Below are 20,963 nucleotides of genomic sequence, written 5' to 3'. Positions count from 1 at the left end.
TAACAACGTGCAATGTTTATCCCATCATACATACATTCACACTACGCATACATACATCACACATACAGAGACCAGAAAAGAGATCAGGGCTTACTCCTATTTCATTATAACACACCCAGAGCCTTTATCATCGAATGTGCTAAATTAGCACTTAAACGCAACTACTTTGAATTTGAAGGGGCTCTATTCCTCCAAACGGCGGGTACATCTATGGGGAGTGTTTTTGCCCCTAGTGTGGCGGGTCTTTACGTCCATGACTTCGAACTTGAGTTCATTTTGAGCAACCTTAACCCTTTCAAAGACAATCTAAAAATCTGGAAACGCTATATTGATGATGTCCTTGCTATCTGGCAAGGACCGCTCGATCAACTAATTGAATTCACGACCTGGATCAACACATGCAATCAGAACCTAAAATTCACCCACTGTTTCAGTGAGAAGGAAATAGTGTTTCTTGATGTGGTGATTACAAAGGATAATGATCATTTGGAGACCAGAACGCACTACAAGCCTACTGCTAAAAACAACCTCCTCATGTTCGAGAGTTTTCATCCTCGCCAACTCAAGGAAAATCTTCCTTATGGACAATTTTTAAGACTGAGGCGCAATTGCAGCAAACTAACGGAGTATAAAAAACAAGCCTCTGATCTAACTTAGAAACTCCAGGTTCGGGGTTATCCAGCAAAAATCATAAATACGAGCCAGAAACGAGCCAGGAACCAACCGAGAGAAGCTCTTCTAGAGAAAAAACAGGCCACAGAAAACAAAATACCTCTTACCTGTGTTACCACTTTTAACGTTGTCTCTAACCAAGTGTCCAAGAGCATCAAAAAACATTGGTCCATTCTCAGTACTGGCAATCTCCGCTGGGAAAAGCCACTTTTCTCTTACAAGAAACCAGCTAGCCTTAAAGACACATTGGTTAATACCAGACCAAAGCCAAGGGAGCGAGGTGACAACCAATCACTTACAAAGGCTTGGGGCTTACCTGATGTTACAGGACCTTTTCGCTGCGGTAACTTCAGCGTATGTCACTTAACGAATAACATCAAAACCTTGAATATCGAGACTGATAAAGTATGGAGACAGCAATCCCACACGAACTGTAACAGCTGGAACGTTATTTAACTGATTGAATGTATGTGCAACAAACGCTACATAGGGATGACAACAAGAAAAGTTTTTTGCTTTTAGCTCGACTAATTTGGTTTTGAGCCTCTCAATTTTTCACTTTGACAGATTTTGTCAGTAGTGTATAGGAATCTAGGGATTGGCAGGACGTTAGTGTGCCCTGACCACCCATTTTCCTCCGGTCCTGACGAAAACCCGGTATTTTCCATCAAACGGGTTGAAACATGTAGACCTCACACAAAAGCGATACACACGGTCATAATATACCTTATTGTATCCACACACTTAATTTTAATATCGTCCAGTAACTTGCAAATACATTTTTTCACACAAGTATACCAGGACAATTTTTAACATTTTTTGTTCACTTCACACACACAAATACCAGCTCCACTGTAATCCAGATGTCGCAGCACACCCTGATGGCATTCGGCTATCAGGGTGGACCCCGATGATGAAGCATGTCACCGACCAGGTCGGTGAGTGAGGGGTTTATAAATAAAGGAAGGACTCTCTTCTTTTTTCAGTCATCCCACTCAGACCGCTTTATCTGAGCAGTTTCTGATGGTACTCCTCTTATGTTTGTTTAGTATCTCTGTTATAGTCATAAGCGCCCGCCCTCCTCCCCGGTGGAGTAAGATGTTCATGTTCGGAATGCTACAGGTCTAGCGTTATACGCCTTCAAAAAGAACTGAAAGTAAATGGGACCTGCTGAGCATTCTGGGATACTGAGAAAGTTCTAGAAAGTTTTCTTAAAGGCACGGTAACCCTTTTTGAGCCATATAATGGCAGCCTATGGGGCTTGCCTGTCCTCCCCTTCCTCTCTATCATTCCAGAGGGTTTGTTAGTAAAAGGGGAGGTTTTTTTCTCTGAGGAAAACTTGGCAGGCTGTGCTGTTTGTGGTTTTGGTGGAATGTCTAGTTGAAGTACTGGACAGTGTAGCCTGTGGATATAGGCTGCATTATCTGTCTTAAATTCTCTCTTAAGTGTCTGTGCAGGACTGCATTTTTAGACACCTTAAGAGATTATTTTTGATTGCTCCGGGGTCCACGCTCATGAGCGGGACTATTCACTAGATTATGACTATAACAGAGATACCCCTACTACAGAACTGGAGTTACAGGACAGAAACTACTCCTTCCCTCCCACTTGAGGACCACTTCCTATGAAGTATGGCATCTGGGCATCCCAGGATGCACTATTCTGCCCACTTCCAGCATGGCAGGACTCCTTTCCCAGTGTGTGGCGCTCCATAGCCCAACCCAGAGGTGTGGCTACCAAGGGGGCTACATGATACTGGAAAACCGATTTGGAAACAGGTTTCCCCTCTCTGGTCCCTAGTGTCAGCCTGTCTGCCTGAGCAATGGAACAGCCCCTCTCCCAAGTGTTACCCATTTACCCTTCAAAGGGGACTTCTCCTTTCAAGCTCTCCTTTTGGGCCAACACCCTTGTGGCTTCCTGTAACATGTACTAGGGACTGATAGGCGCTTCATTGTAGCCAATTAGGTTGGGCCAATTCCACATACCTGTTTAAGGGTAAGCGCACAGACATTGAGGTCTGGTTAACTGGCCTCAACTCGCTCTCCGAGTCAAAAAACCAGCAGCATCAGTCCAAAAACTTTGGATTGACAGTACAAAAAGTCATTTCCTTACGCCCATGTATTATAAAAAAAAGTATAAATGTCCATTGTATGGCAGCGAAAACCTCAACTTGGATGTTAACTTTGACTAGTGTTTTTTTTTTATGTATTTCTTGCAAATATTTCCGTTTATTGTGTCTTCAGCACATGCAACCTTTATTTCGACTGCACCTGAAAATCTCGGCAATAATGATTAGGAATATTTTCTTTCAGATCAAATATCCAGGGGCTGATATGGACACGACCATTCCAAGCATACCTACGCATTCCTTCGTGCCCCAGATCAGTACTGACGAGTTTGAATACCAGAAGATAAACAACGCGCTGGAACCTCTGGCCACATTACTGGAGGAAATTATAACCAATGCAAAACTGTCGACGAAAGACAAGAAGAAGAGACTAAAGCAGGTTAGTAAATGCAGACGAGAAATGCGGATTGCGTCACCAAAGGCAACTGCCACCTGTTTAATGAACCCATTTGGATTTTTTTTTATTTTTCAAATGCCCAAACCATGTATCTGAAAGAGACAGTTATAGATTCCTTACCTTAGAATTTCCCCCAGGCGTCAGACTGGATCCAGAGATTTTTGTTTCTTACTACCCCTGCGCGTCGGTAGGTGGCGTCGTTCGACTCCACATCCTTCATTGGCATTGTGGTCGCTGGGATGCCGTTGCGGTGCCTACTTAAACAACGTCCCTGCTGGCTGACGCAAGTTCTTTATTTTTCCACGCGAGCGTAGCGCAGATCCGGAGAGAGCTACCCCTTAGCTACTTTTTGACTTGCCTTTTTGTCAACCTTTTGTCGACTTCTTTTCGAGTCTATCGACTCCTGGTGCGCGAGGGATGTCCCAGCGTTGGACCGGTTTCAAGCCTTGCGGGTCCTGTCGCAAGATGTTGGTGACTGACCCGCACCTCGTGTGCTTGTGGTGTATAGAGCACAACTACGACCCGAAGTTGTGCTCCGACTGCCAGGCCTTGCATCCCAAGACTCTGCAGTAGCAGTCCCGAAAGTTGGTGGAGGCCTGGCGGTCTGCTCTGCGATGTTCCTTCTTGCGTTCGAAAGGAAGGGCTCGAGGCTGTTCATGGAGCCCCACACCTCGTCGCACTCCAAGTCATGCAAGTCATCAGGTAAGTAAAAACACAAGAAAAAGGTGAAGAAGCACAAACGCTCTTCACCCTCTCCACGTTGGTTGGCTAACACGACTCTGGATTCGGAGCGTCGTCGCTCAAAGGCTCTGTCTCCAGTGCCTGTTTGAGGGACTACTCTGCGCTTCCCCCCCATTTCCGTGGGCTGGTGCATCCCCTGCCCTTCTTTGACAGTTTTACAAGGCCTTACACCTCGCCTTTGGGCTGCGGAGTTGGTCGGAGGCCATGGGCCTTCGATGCCGGCGGCTCCGGCCCTGGCACTGGGGGACCCCAGCGGATCCAGGCCTGGATCCGGATCGATGCCGGTCGATCTCACTAAACAGGCACCGGTCCCAACGATTATGCCTGTGCCGCCAGTCGTGGCCCGACCGTCCCGGTATTCATTCCCAAGTTGGAGCCAGACCGCCGTTGGGTGACATCTGAATCCACGCTGGAGAGTACTTTTGTTCCCCTGTACATCCCTGGTGTTCCTTATTGACAAGAGGGTGGTGATGAGGACTGAGAGGGGTCGCTGGGCCCTTTAACTGACCAGCTGGAAGAACCTGACTGGCGAGAGGCCCTGGGTGATGCTAGTGGTCTGGACACTTCTCCAGTCACTGGCTTGCTTTATCCCCCTACTGTGGCTACGGATGAGGGACTATGCTATGGTGGTGAGAAGGGCAGCCAAGGTCCTGGTCCTGGTCCTTGAGCTCCCTTTGGTGGCTGTCAGGACTAACCTCCTGACATAGGCGCTTCATCCTGCTGCATCCTTCTGAACCGCAATTGCCGTTTAACAAAGACCTCACTGACGTCCTCCTTGGCACCTGGTCCAAGCCCAGCAGAGGGACTTCTGTGGAGAGGACGATTGCGCGCCGCCAACGCCGGGTCCCAGGCGACCCAGTGTTCCTAACCCAACACTTGTCCCCCGAGAGCTTGGTGGTCCATGCCTCTTCTTGAAAGGGCACATTCCCTTCTGCCTCTCCAGATGGGGAATCCAAGAAACTGGATCATCTTGTGAAGCGTATGTTCTCTTCCTCCAGCTTGGCACTGCGATCCGTGAATAAAGCTTGCCTCTCAGGCAGATACTCCCATACTATCTGGGATATGGTTGCACAGGTGCTGCCTCAGTGCCCGGGCCGTTCTCTCCCAGGCAGTGGCAGATGGGAGAGATGCAGCCAAATTCAAGATCAGATGTGGACTGGAAACCACCGACTCACTGGGCAGAACGATTGCTTCGTCGGTAGCCCTTAGCTGCTATGCCTGGTTGAGGACATCTGGCTTTTTGGGCTATGTCCAGTAAACCTTGATGGACATGCCCTTTCATGGCCATCGTCTTTTTGGCGACAAAGCAGATTTGGCTCTGGATCGCTTTAAAGACTCTAGGGCTACACCCAGATCTTTGTGCCTCGCTGTGCCTTGTTTCCTGCTCCAGTCTGCTTTTCATCCCTTTCAAGGCTACGGAAGGGCACCTAACTACGTCTGGGCCAGTTTACCAACCGGCTCGCGGGACTATGGCGCGGTGGAGAAGCAGACCAGGACAAGTTGGTAGGATCAGTTACTTGGGTTTATTTTAACAGTAAATGCGACCCAAAGAATTCTGGGAGTTGTAGACCTGTCCTTAGCTTCCTTTGCTGTTGGAGTCACGGTCTTTTAATCCAGTACAAGGGGTGGCTTGGCTTCCGCAGCTCGTGAATAGACAGGAGCGTAAGAGAAAAAATAAGAAAAGAAAGGGAAAACCGTAAGGAAGGTGTTTTGCCTTCTACAAACGTCGCGGGGACCAAGGGGTGCAGGGAGGCTTTTCACCACTACTGTCACCAGTGGCTTTCGTGCAGGCGACGTCTTTTTGCAAGGGAGCCCAGTTAGGGCGTCAGGGATTTCCTTCCTTTACACCCCCTCCCTTCGAATCCTCAGTTACGCGCCCCCAGATAAAACCACGGCGCCCCCGTACCTTGTAAAGCCACGACCCTCCGGGCCGTGGCGGGAGTCTCCACGTTGCCAGGTAGGGTCTGGTTGCCAGTCTCTTCTTCCCTCTGTCGCGTCCGCAGTCGGGCGTTCTTCAGTGCGTCCTGTGCCTTCCTTGTGGTCCTGACGGTTACCCGATTCCTTCCAGGGCTTCACAACAAAGGTTTCTACGAGTGTCTCCTCTTGCCTCTTGGTCTCGCTGGGTCCGAATGAACGACCTCCTCCTCTGGCGTCCTCCGTCTTGAAGTGCTCATGGTCATGTGACGCCCGTCACATGATCTGGAAGGCAGAGGGACTTAAAGGGATAGTAGTCCTCGGCAGCAGGCTGAAAACATAGAAGGGAAGAGCGAGAAAAATAAGGGGGAAAGTGTTCTATCGGGGCCTCCAAGGACTGCGCATCCTCACAGGGACCCAGCAACATTGCGGGTCTGGGACCCAGTGGGCGAGCCAGCCCACTCTTTCCTCTCCTGCTGCAGCCTCCAAACCTTCTGAGTCCAATGTTTTAGGCCCATCAATGGCCAATGGGAGCCAGGATTCGCCCTCACCAGCACCACCTAGACTGGCAATCGATCATGTCGGACCTGTGGGTTTTACAAATTGTCCGAAAGGGCTATCCTCTCTCCTTCGAAACTACCCCTCCATCCATGCCTCCCTCTTTCGATCGCATGTTGGATGATCATTTGGCACTTCTCCGCCAGGAAGTTTTGGTTATCTTGGCCAAGCGCGCTATAGAGAGGGGACCTCACGCCAGAAGTAGGTCGTGGTTGCTATTCCTACCTGCTTTCTGGTGCCCAAGAAGGACAAAGGCCTACATCCTACTCTAAACCTCAGGGCCCTCTACCGCTCCCTCCAGAAGGAGAATTTCAAAATGCTCACGTTAGCTCAGGGTCTGTCTGCCCTCTACCCCGCAGACAGAATGGTGGGATTGGACTTGCAGGACGCCTATTTCCATACTCCCGTCTTGCCAGCCCACAAATGCTATCTGCAGTTCACAGTGGGCCACTAGCACTTTCAGTTCACCGTGCTCCTTTTTGAACTTACTGGTGCCCTTCGGGTATTCACAAAAGTGATGGCGGTGGTTGCAGCTCATCTGCGCAAATCAGGGCTTCCTGTCTTCCCTTATCCTGACAACTGGCTGCTGAAGGTGAGCTTGCCCCAGTCTGTCGTCTCCCACCTGCAGACTATGGCAGACCTCTTGCACTTGCTGGGGTTCACTATAAACATGCCGAAGTCGCACCTGACTTCCTCTCAGACGCTCCCTTTCATTGGAGCGGTTTTGGGCACACTTGCAGTATCGAACCTATCCTCCCGAGCAGCGATTCCAACCTATCTGAGCTATAAAACCGATGTTTCAGCCTTTATCCCGGATTTCGGTGAGAATAACTGAGGCTGCTGGGTCTCATGTCCCCCTGCATCCTGCTGGTGGATCATGCTAGGTGGCATATGCGGGTTCTGTAGTGGAACCTGGAGTTCAAATGGGCGCAGCATCAAGGGAATCTTTCCAACTAACTTTAGATCTCAGAGAGGACTGCACAACAATTGCAGTGGTGGATAATAAACGAAGCCTGGGCCAGAGGCAGATCCCTCTACCTCCCCCACCACCAGATCTAAAGTGGTGACAGATGTGTCACTGCTGGGATTAGGCGACCATCTGGTAGAGGCGGAGGTCAGAGGTATCTGGTCTCCAGCAGAGTCTGGGCTCCATTTTAACCTGCTGGAGCTCTGTGTGATCAGACTAGCACTGAAGGCATTCCTTCCCTCTCTCAAAGGGAAGGTGGTGCAGGTGTTCACAGACAACACCACCGCCATGTGGTACTGCAATAAACCGGGCGGGTGGGTCGTGGACCCTATGTCAGGAGGCTATTCGCCTTTGGACATGGCTGGAACATCAGGGCATGACTCCGGTGGTTCAACGCCTGCTGCGTTCTCTGAATGCCAGGGCGGACGAACTCAGCCATCGGTGCTTGGTCGATCACGAATGTCGTTTTCCTTCGGAGGCTGTGCAAGGTCTCTTTCAGCGATGAGGAGAGCCTTGGTTAGATCTGTTCGCCACCAAAGAGAACACTCCATGGCAGCAGTATTCCACACTGGAGTTTCCTAGTTGGCACTCACTCTGCAACGCCTTTCATCGCGAGTAGAACTGTGGCCTCCGGTACGCCTCTCCGCCTGTACATCTTCTGCCCAGAGTGCTCTAAGAAGATCAAGCACGACCAGACCCAAGTTATTCTTCTTAGTCCGGACTGGGCATGGAGAGTCTGGTACCCCGAGTCTCCTGAGTGTGGCAATCTATCCTCAGATCAGACTGCCCCTTCGGGAGGATCTTCTGTCGCAACAGCAGGGGATGGTTCTTCACCCAAACCGGTCTAGTCTCCTTGTGTGGAGATTGAGTGGCGAAAGTTAACACCATACGGCCTTCGCCCGAAGTCTGTAATGTCCTCTTGGCAGCCAGCTGTCCCTCCACTAAATCGGTATACGCATGTAGATGGAACAAGTTTGTGGAATGGTGCATAGCAAAAGCTGTGGATCCTCTTTCTGTCCCTCTTTCAGAGGTCCTCTTGTAAATACTTTCTTTGGCCCAGTAGGGTTCTGATCTAGGCACTCTCAAAGGCTATCTTGCTGCTATCTCTGCTTTTCTTCGGCTGCCAGATCAGCCATCCTTATTGAAGTCTCCTATTGTAAATAGATTTTTTAAGGGCATTACTCATCTTATTTCCTCCATCTCCTTTCATAATGCCCCAGTAGGACTTGAATCTTGTTCTAGCATATCTTGTGTGCTCCCTGTGAGCCTCTTCATAAATGTCCTCTTAAGCTCCTTACTCTGAAAACTGCTTTCCTTGTGGCCATCACCTCTGCTTGAAGGGTGAGTGAACTGCAAGTTTTGTCTTCCAGGCCCCCTTTCTTCTCTGTACAGCCAGACAAAGTGGTGCTTAGTACGGGATCTTTGTTCCTTCCTAAAGTGGTTACACCATTTCATGAAGGACAGTATCACCGTGCCCACCTTTTTTCCACCTCCGCACCCTTCCAAGGAGGAGGAGAGACTTGTTTGTCTGGACCCTAAACGTGCGCTATCATTCTACCTTGACCGCACTAAAGATTTCCAGGTGCATGATCAACTCTTTATTGGATATGTAGGTGCCAAGAAAGGCTGGGCTGTTCAAAAATGTACCATCTCTCGATGGGTTATCCTTTGCATAAAGATCTGCTATGCTGTAGCAAAGAAGGATCCTCCAGTGGGGCTGTGGGCGCTTTCCACTAGGTTTACGACAGCAACCATTGCATTGGTACGTATAGTCCCACTCCTTGACATCTGCCAGGCGGCAACATGGGCATCTCTGCACACGTTCACCAGACATTACTGCCTGGACAGTCTGGTTTGGAAGGATGGCGGTTTAGCCCGTTAGGTCTTCCAGGACTTATTATTCTAAACTTGGTTCCCTGACCCTCCTCCGGTGATGGTATTGCTGGGGTATCTATTCTAAGGTAAGGAATTTACAACTTACTGTCTCTTTCAGATGAACAAGTTACTTACTTGACACATAGGTTATTTGTAGCTTCCTTACTGCCCCACCCACCCTCCCCGCTCCCTTACTGCCCCACCCACCCTCCCCGCTCTTCGAACTGACTTCTATGGATAGGGACTCCCTTACAGAGCCCTAGTTGTGGCTCACCAGTGGTCAGTGTCTTTCATGGCTGTGTGTCAGAACTGACGTTAGCGCTTTGGGGCAGCGTCTAAGTAGGCACCGCAACGTCATCCTGGTGACCACGACACTGACAATGGGCGCTGAGTCGACTAACACCACCTTCCGACGCGCAGGGGTGCTCCCAAAGAAAAATCTCTGGATCCAGTCTGATGCCTTAGGGAAATTCTAAGGTAACAAATCTACAACTAACCTATGTCTCTTACAGACAAATCATTACTGAAGGTAAGTAACTTGTTTTTTCTGTTCATTCTGTTCATGGAACTGTATTATTTGCATGTGTTTGTGGTTCAAATGAATCGGATACCTGTCGAGTCCAAAGAGGTCAACATTTGTAATTCTTTGTAATGGTGTTTTTCACCCGAGGAGCTTAGATCAGGAGTGCTTCCGGTATCTAACTGAAGAGATTCAAGCACGATGTCTGTGCCAGACCTTCTCGAACGCCAGCAAGATGTCTTCGTGATTAATGATCGCTGTTCATATCCGTAGTGATGCTAACGTCGCGAGCTCGAAGCCTAGCGAGGCAAACTCAGCCTTGCATCCTTCAGTCACGCTGACGCAGCCCTGCACAGTCCCCTATCAAAGTCCGGGAGTTATTACGATATCGCCCTTTTGCAATCTAATTGGAATTCTTATATTTAGGATATAGACTTATTGTGTAGGTGTTCACTGTTGCCTATCGCTGCGTTTGTTAAATAATAACATTTTATTTGTAGCGTTTCCAAGAAGCCGAAATGGGGTATGAGGCTATGTAAAATTAATTAAATTATTGTATTTTTTCTAAATGGCGAAGTTTATTCCCAATTTGTGTTCTGGATGTTACACTTAAAACCTGTTCCAAGCCATGACCAGGCGGGCCGGAACCTTTCGGGTTGTCCCCATCAGTATCAGTGCTTCAGGTCACAGATTTATATGGATGGGGCAGGAGAGGGAAGGTTTGCTCTTAGAATTTTCTTTTATAAAATATTTTATGTACATTTTACCTTTTTTTTATACTTCGCTGACAATTGTCCTGTGAAATTGTTTAGAATTAAAGTGTGCAGTTTATTGCTTGAAGCGGATACAGTCTGAGTGCCAGTGCTCCCATTCCAGAATCTTGCCCGACATCGATCATAGTCCCAATTTTTAAAAAAGGGGTCAGTTCTCTGCCCAGTTGTTACAGGCCGGTTTCTTTAATAGATACCACTTTAAAAATATTGTGTAGAGTTTTATACAAATGTATCAATGACTGGGCACAAGAAAACGCAATATTGCATTCCAGCCAGTATGGTTTTAGACCTAAAGTGAGCACTATTGAGTAGTGCATAAATCTTAAATTAATTATAGGCAAATACACAGTGGCAAAAAGCTCCCCTATGTACCTAGCGTTTATGGACTTGTCAAAAGCGTTTGACAGTGTTAATCGTTCCAAGCTATGGGCTATCCAAATCTCTTGGCTTATAGGAAGCACTAGTTCACTTTCTAGCATATTTGCACAAAGGGATGAAAGCCAGGGTTAGGATGAATATCAATGGAGAGGTTTCAAACGATGTTTGTATGATGAGAGGCGTGACACAAGGCTGTGTTTTAGCTCCCCTTTTATTCATTTTATATATTAATGACCTCCACAGTTTTTTATCTCCTGTTACAGTCGATGTGCCCTTGTTTAGAACTCTGCTGCTACCCGTTTTTGCTGTATGCAGATGACGCTGTGTTGATGGCATGCACACCAAGGGCCCTCTCTCTCTTGGTGAATGGTTTCGTTAAATTCACGGCGTCATTAGATTTGCAGACAAATTTTACCAAATCTTTTATTATGTCTTGCGGCCCCAAGAAATATAAAACACACTCATTGAAGGCAGGCGAACAAAGACTAGCAAGCACAGGCACTTTTACTTACTTAGGTTTGACTTTTAACGACTGTGGCTTTTGGAAAACACATATAGCTAACAGCAGAAATAAACTGTCCAGAGCCACAGGCTCGCTACTTAGCCTGCCACGCCCTAGGAAGGGAATGTTTTAACCCCCTTACTGCAGATTTATAGATTACAATGCCTGCCAGCGGCGACCTATAGGGCAGAGGTCTGGGGGATAGAGAGTAGTCCCTCAGTACAGATAGCGGAAAACAGATTCTGTAAAAGGGTGTTAAGAGCACCGATCTCTAGCTCCAGTTTTATTTGTCACAACGTGCTAGGCTTCCCTTTTTGTTGAGGATTACATCAGTGCCCGCCCTTTGCTTTTTTGGCACGCTATTTGGCAAAACACTAAGGGAGCACTAACAAAAGATATCATGAAAGATTGCCTTGCATGTAACAATGGGAGGATAATCCTGTGGTTAAAATATATCTAATCTTATTTGCGCAAAATTGGCCTTTACCAACTATATGAAAATCCTGAGGGCCCTCACCTTGTTACTAAGAAACAGCTGCAGGCTCACTGGTATGAATATGTGCAGGAAGAGAATAAAAGGGAGACCGCAAAAACAAGAGCATCGGACTACCTTACATGGGGGAATGAGCTTCTCCTTCCAAGCACTCGATTCTGGAACTCCCTTCCCGATAATCTACGATCTTCCCTTTCATACTTGAAGTTTCGTAAATGTCTGAAGACCTGGTTATTCACTAGGGCCTTTGCGGTCTAATTATTGCCTTTTCTGCTGCCGGACCGATTTAGCGCCATGAAACCTTTTTGGTATACGTGCGCTTTATAAATTCCCCCAACTACCTTACTAGGAATCGGGGACGAGTTGGCTCACCACAAAATTATTTGACTGGTAATACGAGTGATTGGGAGCGCAGTTTATTGGTTCGCCTTAGAGAAGGCACCATAACATATTCATTGAACTTTCCATTAGGCTTCCAAGCCAACCTAGACACCTGTCCTTGTCCCTGTGATGGGAAATCCGGGCAATCAATGCTGCACTTTTTATTCTTTTGTAGTTTTTATCCTGAATACACTGTGTTTTCTTCTTTCTTTGATTAAGATCCGTCATTTTAGCAATTGCTGAGAATCTAATGAGGCATTTCTCCAATTTGAAGACTAGGATATATTTAACTATGTTAAGCTGTATTTGAAAGTTGCAGTGCGGGCACGAAAATCAATGTCTGCTTTGGAAATTTAGTCTGCTCAAGAGTTTGCATTTCCACTTTAAAATCTGCTCTGATATGCACTGTGCTGTTTTTAATATATTTTTATCACAATTTTATTCTGTACTTTTATGGCTCGAAGATCTGAACCAAATAAAGAATTTGAATGAGTGATAAAAGTAAAGTTAGAGGCTGAAAAATTTCTGTTAATGAGCCCTGTTGTGTTTTTCAGTTCCAGAAATCCTACCCTGAGGTTTACAGGAAGCGGCTTCCTACACCAGAAAGCGAGGCAGCACTTTTCCCTGAAAAGGTGAAAACGAAACCACAGCTGATGTTTTTCACGCTGAAGAATCCCTTTCAACCTTTTCACAGAACTAGAAGTTTCCGAATGTAGTGCCTGCGTTCGAGTACCCTGCATCATGGACACGTCGAGCAGCTGAACTGAGCAACGATTGACTACTGAAACCAGTCACATGACTGATACAGTGTGTAGCGTTCACGAGAAACCATTATCAGTATTTTTATACTTAAATATCTAATTATATTTTTAGTTACATGTACAGTTTAAATGTAAAAGAGAATTGAACTAAAAAGATACTTGAATAACCCTTTGGGGGTTTGTGCCTTAATGCTCTTGAAAGATCATTTCAGAGATGTATATTTTAATTGTTTGTAACTAGTTGCCTTTAGTTTTACTCAAGTTCGTCCCATAAATTTCATTACACTGGATAAAACGAAGTTAGTTTTCGTGGGTAACCGCTTTGACGAGTGAATCCCTGGACAATTTGACTTCAGATGTATATATATAGTTGGTTAATTGCTACAGTGCATTTCTTAACTCTTTACCAAGTGTTTGAGGTTTGTAGTTTGCATGTTCGGTCTCGAATACTAAATATATTTAATGTAATTAACGTTGAAGTACAATAGGTGGCTTTCTTTTATTTGCTGCAATACCCTGCATCCACCCCTCCATTCCCAGCATGCATAGCGGAGCCGTGTCGGAGAGGGCTTCCTGTTCGTTCGTTTGTCTGCAGCTTCTCCTGTCGATAGCTCTTCTGAAGAGGGGGAGGGCTCGCTTACTAAAAGCCACGTACAAATTGTGTCAAAATAAGACTATAACAAGCCTAGGGCATGGAGGGTTTGTACCTGATCACCAAATGACTACCTCACGGCCTGCTTCCGGCAGATGCTGCAGGTTTCACCCCGTATATATCCGTGCGGCCTTTGTTTAGAAAAGGGAGGCCGAAATTCTCTGTAACCTACTGACTGCTCTTTGCTGGCTCTTCGAGGGCCACGTGTGAGGTAGGAAACAGGACAAAGTAGTGAAGCTGCAATTTGAATACAAATAATGCATCCCCCCCCCCCCCCCCCCCCCCCCCATCTCCTCCCCCGGGATATCCTTGTCTGCAGAGCGTTCAACAACCGCAGTTTCCCTTCCATTTTCATGCAGCAGTCTCGACCCAGCAGAGACATTTTCATGCAGAGGACTCCACCCAGCTGAGACATTTTCATGCAGCAGTCTCCACCCAGCAGAGACATTTTCATGCAGAGGACTCCACCCAGCGGAGACATTTTCATGCAGCAGTGTCGACCCAGCAGAGACATTTTCATGCAGAGGACTCCACCCAGCTGAGACATTTTCATGCAGCAATCTCCACCCAGCAGAGACCTTTTCATGCAGCAGTCTCGACCCAGCAGAGACATTTTCATGCAGAGGACTCCACCCAGCGGAGACATTTTCATGCAGCAGTCTCGACCCAGCAGAGACATTTTCATGCAGCAGTCTCCACCCAGCAGAGACATTTTCATGCAGCAGTCTCGACCCAGCAGAAATATTTTCATGCAGCAGTCTCCACCCAGCAGAGACATTTTCATGCAGAGGACTCCACCCAGCGGAGACATTTTCATGCAGCAGTCTCGACCCAGCAGAGACATTTTCATGCAGAGGACTCCACCCAGCGGAGACATTTTCTTGCAGCCATCGCCACCCAGCGGAGACATTTTCATGGAGCGGTCCCCACCTAGCAGAGACTTTTTCTTGCAGTGGTCTTTACCCAGTGGAGTCATTTTCTTGCAGCTGGCACAATCTTAGAGGAAGATCACGATTTGGGGACAGTCTTGCAATTTAAGTGTGAGTTGATTGCAATTCTCACCATTTCAATTGTGTTCCTACGACAGTAGTAAATCGATTTCATAAATGTATTTATTTGGGAAATATCAGTTCCAGAAGACTCGGGGATTTGGTGGTCACGAGTTAGGAGGACATCTATGGTTTTTATTTCCCAAGACACTAGAAGATGTGATTATTAAGAACTGGTAGATCTATAGATTCTCATGATAACCATATTTGTGATTTAAATGAAACGCATATATGGAGCTATTGAGCTGCAGGTTTATTGTCTGTATCCAATTTTGAATTTTCTTGATCGATTAAGCCCTTGAAACCGGTTGTTTGGTTCGCCCACTTGTGTAAAAGTGATGGTGTGTGTTGGATTGCCCTAACTGCTTGTTCCTTGTAAGTTCCAGATGGATATTGGAAAATGCAGTGTCTCGTCGCCTCCGTAGGCCAAAATAAACCTTCCATGTGATTTGACTACTGCCCAGTCCGTTGTGGGAAGCCTATTTCAATGGCCCGTGGTAAGTATTTTGCGGGGCTGAGTCGGAAGCATTTCTGTGAGCGGGGCATCTGTCCTGTGCAGGTTGGCTATCGAAATATGCAGCTAGTTGCCACTTGGGTCACCCCTCTGGTTGCAGACCGGGTGGCGGAGCAGGTATTGTGGAAGTCACATTCTGGAGTGTTTGTGTAGTGAAGGTGAACCCAGGGCGCATGCGGGGATCTTGCACATATCTTGGACAGGTGCAGGCGCGCCTCGCAGCACTCTGTGTGCGCCCTCCCATTCTTCTTAAAAGTACCCCACAAGTTGGAGTAATCCAGCAACTGCAGGACGAGTTTGTCTTTGCCGGCTTCGTTCCTGAAGCTATCACTCCTAGCGCCGTCATCCTGGCCTGAGGCTTCGCAGTGCTCTGCGCTCCAGGAGAAGCTCTAGCTAGTTACAAAAGCAAGCGGCTTGGGTGAATTAGGAGGTCTTCTATTATGCGCCTTTTATATAGTGCTTCTTTCGTCGATTTCTAGGCTTCTTAGCGGAGATAGAAGTCTCGGTCTGAGCATTGTCCGAGGGCCTGCGGGTCAGGCCTTACACGTGCCACCGATCCGTTGTGTTTGTAATCATGTTTTTCCGGTTCCTGTGCTGCTTTACAGATAGAGCGATCCTGAGTTCATCTTCGTAAACCTCATTGAGTGTACTGTTTCGCAGTGTTGATGTTGTGTAGTGCTTGGTACCCGTACGTCACTTCAAGGCACTTCTGGGAGCACGACAGAGGCGAGGGTATGAGCTGTGCCAGATCTGGCCGTCAAAGGAGCGTTTTTCCCCTCGGGTGATATCCGCTTTGGGCCCTGGACCCAGTGAGTTCTTGTCTGTGACGGTGGAAAGAATGGGAGCCTGTGCCGTCCAAGCCTCGGTGTGTAAGGCGATAGCGACAGCTCTGCCTCCGTTATAAAGAAGCAGTCGGAGGGTACTTATGCCTGTTTCCAAAACTGGGACGTGTAGCGCCTCGTAGACACGTGACACCCGTTTACACTTGTGAGAGATTCCTGCACTAAATGAGGTTTCCGCTTTGTTCGAACTTTTCAGGCTAACTTCTGTTTCAATCCTCAAAATCTTGTAAGCAAACTATCTGGGTAACTTTCTCCAGTCACGGGTGTCAATAATGGCATTTATATTCCAGCTGCCGGGGAAAGTAATTAGCTGCTTTAAAAATAGCCAAGGCGAACAACTCTGAGGTGCAATGTAAGTATCTGAAATTAAAAAGTTACGGATTCTTAACTTAATAAATAAAGAGCATCATATAAGGGTGGTCCGGTATTGTAAGCATATGATTCTCTTCCGTAGTTTGCTCTGCTAGTGACATCCACAAGGTGGCAGTATGTCTCCATGCTCTGAATAGATACGGGTTAGTATTACGTACAGCATTTTATTTACCCTCTATCGTTTTAGTTGAATATTTATATATTCATTTGGCTTGATATTTCTAAATGTTCCAAACACGAAAACCCTCCTGTGGCTCGCTCCTAACTGGCTATTTTCAATTGCTGGAAAGCATTCTTGTTTACAGTAACTGCTTTAGGCGTGTTTAATAGTATTATTGTTGGTACTTGCCCATTCCTTGTTTATTTTCTGCACATTTTTGTATTCAGTACTTGGCAGGCTACATATGACATAAAAATGTGAAACCATTCATCCCTCGCATTTTAATTTAGGTATTTTAGGAGGCTGATTGCACTCAGCGTTCACCAGAGGAGTACATTATTGGCCATAACACAGACAATAATTAGTAGAAGGTGGGTCACTCTTGAAAACCAGAGCATTAAAATGTCAAACTTAGCCTTGCTTACTGAAAACCAAGAGCCGCTGCAAACTTGCCTGTAATGTTAGTGTGGGTTTACGACTCTTTTATTCCTAAAGTTGTTTAGACATGCGTTTAAAGGAATAATTGCAGAGCGATGTATTAGTATAAGTCCCTCATTATAGAAGCGGGGTGACGTGGCTGAGGGCTATTTCCGTCACGATAGCGCACGTGCTGCAGTAACACATTACCGCATCTGCCTTGACAACTCCGAATGCACAATTGGATTGGTAAATGTTGTGGCTGTAGCTGTACAGTGATTCCTGTCACCAGCTTTGTGTTGCTGTCACGTGTTGCATAGGGTGTCCACTCCTAAAGACCTTCTTCTGCCCTGAGGACAGTTTGCTCTGTTTGAGGTCTGGCAACCTATGCTTGGCACGTGCCTTGGGCCTCAAAGGCGTCGTTCCTGTTCGTGTGTTTCAAACGTGCGATCCTTCGTGCACACATTTTAATGTTTCTAGATAAGCGAGTTTGTCAGCGATTATTATTAATATTCTGGGCCGTCTCTGTGCCGTTTCTGCTGTTTTATTGTAGGGAATTTGAACTGTTGAGACCATGTTTTATTTAGGAGCCTTTATGTTAAAGGCTAAAATTGTAATGCAAACAGAGAATGCTGCAAAATGAAAGCACTGGTGAGAATAAATGTGACGTTGAATTTTCTGGTTTGTGTAAAGTGCGCAGCTCCCACGGACGGGGCATCTTGGCGCTTAAGCTTCGTGTGGGAGCCATTGTGAGCATGCAAGAGTGGGTGTTGAGGTGGGTAGGTGGAGTATGTCCAGTGTGAGGAGGGCTTGGTGTGGTGCGCGAGGGCTGCAGCTGTGCTCCAGTACTGTAACAACGAACGCGCCTTACTGGCTAGGCCTGCTAGTGTAACGCCGGAAGCACCAACTTCATATACGGCGCGTGGTCCGTGTTTTTCAGAGTGTAAACCATTCACAAACATTTTCACGCTAGTGGTTGATATCAGCAAGTATACAAGATCTTATTTATGCATTTAAATTGGAAATTCCGATTACCAGAAACGTATGTTCAAAGCAAACCGTCATGTGGTTTTAAGGAAAAGTCCACCTGTTGCATTATTAGTTCCGATATCCACACATTGTTAATTTAATACGAGTTTACAGATGGCTTAAAAGAAAGAACGTTGTTCATAATAAACCGTTGTCTTATTAACATTTGACACTCTTTCACAGATGTCATTTGCATTTGCCGTTCTAATGAAAGAAAATGCTAATGAAATATGTTGACCGTTGTAGAAAGGAATATATAATCTGTGCAACATTAACATTAGTTTTTATGATGTTCTTTAAATGGGGCTTATTTTGTTTGTGAAATAATGCTGCAGGCAGTAACGCTGTTGTAGTTCGCCATCAAACGTAGTTTAATTAATTTTCAAATGTTTAAGGCTATAAATAAATGCTTAATGCGAGCGATTGTTCTCATTGGGCATCTTGTGAAATACTTTATGGAAGATGCGTTGTAAATATCCCTTAAACTCGTGCTGCAAATACTACCGTGGTAGAATATTTTTTATTAATCATGTAAATAAATTAAAATCATGTAAATAATTGCAAAAAATCTCATTAAATGTTGACACTGTTTAGCTTGTGCCACCTTTATTTGTCTCGCTTATTTCTGTGTTGTCTTTTATTAAAGTTCACTTTGCCACCTTTATTCCACAATCAAACATGTTTTATATGACTGTTGTGCAGCTCTTGTGATGTGTGAATGTTCCTCATTCCTCTGATAGACTTGTCATGTAGCATCTGTCTCTTTAGGAGGGCATGGGGCAGTCAATGGCAACCCATCAATGCGTACCTCTGGCCTGCAAGATAATTCATTTCACATTACCCTGGTATGGTAATTGGTGTTAAAATTAACAAGCATTTACAATGCAATAGGTCTCGCACTAGGAACGTTTGAGCTAATGGTATTGTAAATGACAAATTTTGTATTTATGTGTTGGTTTTGAAAATAGCGAAATTAATAGCTTTGTCATTTACAATGCCAAAAGTTTTAACTTTCGCAAATGTGACACCTATAGCATTTGTAATGCAATATGTGTTGTATTTACGTGACTTAGATGTATTGATATTACAAATAAAAATGGTTTTTAATTTTTTAAAATAATTAATACTTAAATAAAAGTTATTGTAATTTATAATGGCAATAGCTTAACCTTTTGTAAATAACTTTTGTGAAGATTATGTTCAGTGTATTTTATTGTGACAATAATCCAAGAACAGAAGTGAAATATTAACATCTTTTTGTGACATTTGTAATAAAGCTTGAAACATTGAGAGAACATATTTGAACCAGTTGTTGTTGAATGGTTGCACAGATTGATGCTGTGGTGGCGCTGAGTGATGTTGTGGTGGCGACAAGTGATGCTGTGCCGTTCAGTGATGCTTTGGTAGCACATTGTGATTTTGTGGTGCCCCTGAGTGATGCTGTGGTGATGCTGTGGTGATGCGATAGAAAGAGTGAGTGTGATCGATAGATAGTGTGATCGATAGATAGAGTGAGGGTGATAGATAGTGTGTGTGTGATAGATAGTGTGTGTGCGATAGATAGATAGTGTGTGTGCGCGATAGATAGTGAGTGCGATAGATAGATAGAGTGAGTGAGGGCGATAGAGTGAGTGAGGGCGATAGAGTGAGTGAGGGCGATAGAGTGAGTGAGGGCGATAGAGTGAGTGAGGGCAATAGAGAGTGATGGCGATCGAGAGTGATGGCGATCGAGAGTGATGGCGATCGAGAGTGATGGCGATCGAGAGTGATGGCGATCGAGTGTGATGGCGATCGAGAGTGATGGCGATCGAGAGTGATGGCGATCGAGAGTGATGGCGATCGAGAGTGATGGCGATCGAGATAGATGGCGATCGATAGATGGCGATCGATAGATGGCGATCGATAGATGGCGATCGATAGATGGCGATCGATAGATGGCGATCGATAGATGGCGATCGATAGATGGCGATCGATAGATGGCGATCGATAGATGGCGATAGATAGATGGCGATAGATAGATGGCGATCGATAGATGGCGATAGATAAATGGCGATAGATAAATGGCGATAGATAGATGGCGATAGATAGATGGCGATAGATAGATGGCGATAGATAGATGGCGATAGATAGATGGCGATAGATAGATGGCGATAGATAGATGGCGATAGATAGATGGCGATCGAGAGTGATGGCGATCGAGAGTGATGGCGATCGAGAGTGATGGCGATCGAGAGTGATGGCGATCGAGAGTGATGGCGATCGAGAGTGATGGCGATCGAGAGTGATGGCGATCGAGAGTGATGGCGATAGAGAGTGATGGCGATAGATAGATGGCGATAGATAGATGGCGATAGATAGATGGCGATAGATAGATGGCGATCGAGAGTGATGGCGATCGAGAGAGATGGCGATAGATGGCGATCGATAGATGGCGATCGAGAGTGATGGCGATCGAGAGTGATGGCGATAGATAGATGGCGATAGATAGATGGCGATCGAGAGTGATGGCGATCGAGAGTGATGGCGATCGAGAGTGATGGCGATCGAGAGTGATGGCGATAGATAGATGGCGATCGAGAGTGATGGCGATCGAGAGTGATGGCGATCGAGAGTGATGGCGATAGATAGATGGCGATAGATAGATGGCGATCGAGAGTGATGGCGATCGAGAGTGATGGCGATCGAGAGTGATGGCGATCGAGAGTGATGGCGATCGAGAGTGATGGCGATCGAGAGTGATGGCGATCGAGAGTGATGGCGATCGAGAGTGATGGCGATCGAGAGTGATGGCGATCGAGAGTGATGGCGATCGAGAGTGATGGCGATAGAGAGTGATGGCGATAGAGAGTGATGGCGATAGAGAGTGAT

The 20,963-nt window shown here is 46.2% G+C and overlaps 1 protein-coding gene across 2 annotated transcripts in view; it reads left to right on the top strand.

The window, feature by feature from the left end:
* Positions 1-18,696, top strand: part of DEPDC1B (DEP domain containing 1B) — a 280,294-nt gene extending 261,598 nt beyond the window's left edge. The window contains exons 10-12 of one of the 2 annotated variants that reach the window (XM_086960671.1): positions 2,985-3,179; positions 12,854-14,370; positions 14,567-18,696. In XM_086960671.1, the coding sequence (XP_086816797.1) occupies positions 2,985-3,179; positions 12,854-13,015 (357 nt within the window). In that variant the 3' untranslated portion in view covers positions 13,016-14,370; positions 14,567-18,696. The remainder of the gene's footprint in view (positions 1-2,984; positions 3,180-12,853; positions 14,371-14,566) is intronic. The other variant, XM_086960672.1, reaches the window with a different exon arrangement.
* The last annotated feature ends 2,267 nt before the right edge of the window (positions 18,697-20,963 follow it).

The sequence above is a fragment of the Lissotriton vulgaris genome, chromosome 3_1 (genome assembly GCF_964263255.1).
Source record: "Lissotriton vulgaris chromosome 3_1, aLisVul1.2, whole genome shotgun sequence".
NCBI classification, from domain to species: domain Eukaryota; kingdom Metazoa; phylum Chordata; class Amphibia; order Caudata; family Salamandridae; genus Lissotriton; species Lissotriton vulgaris.
This window is presented reverse-complemented; position numbering and strand designations above follow the sequence as displayed.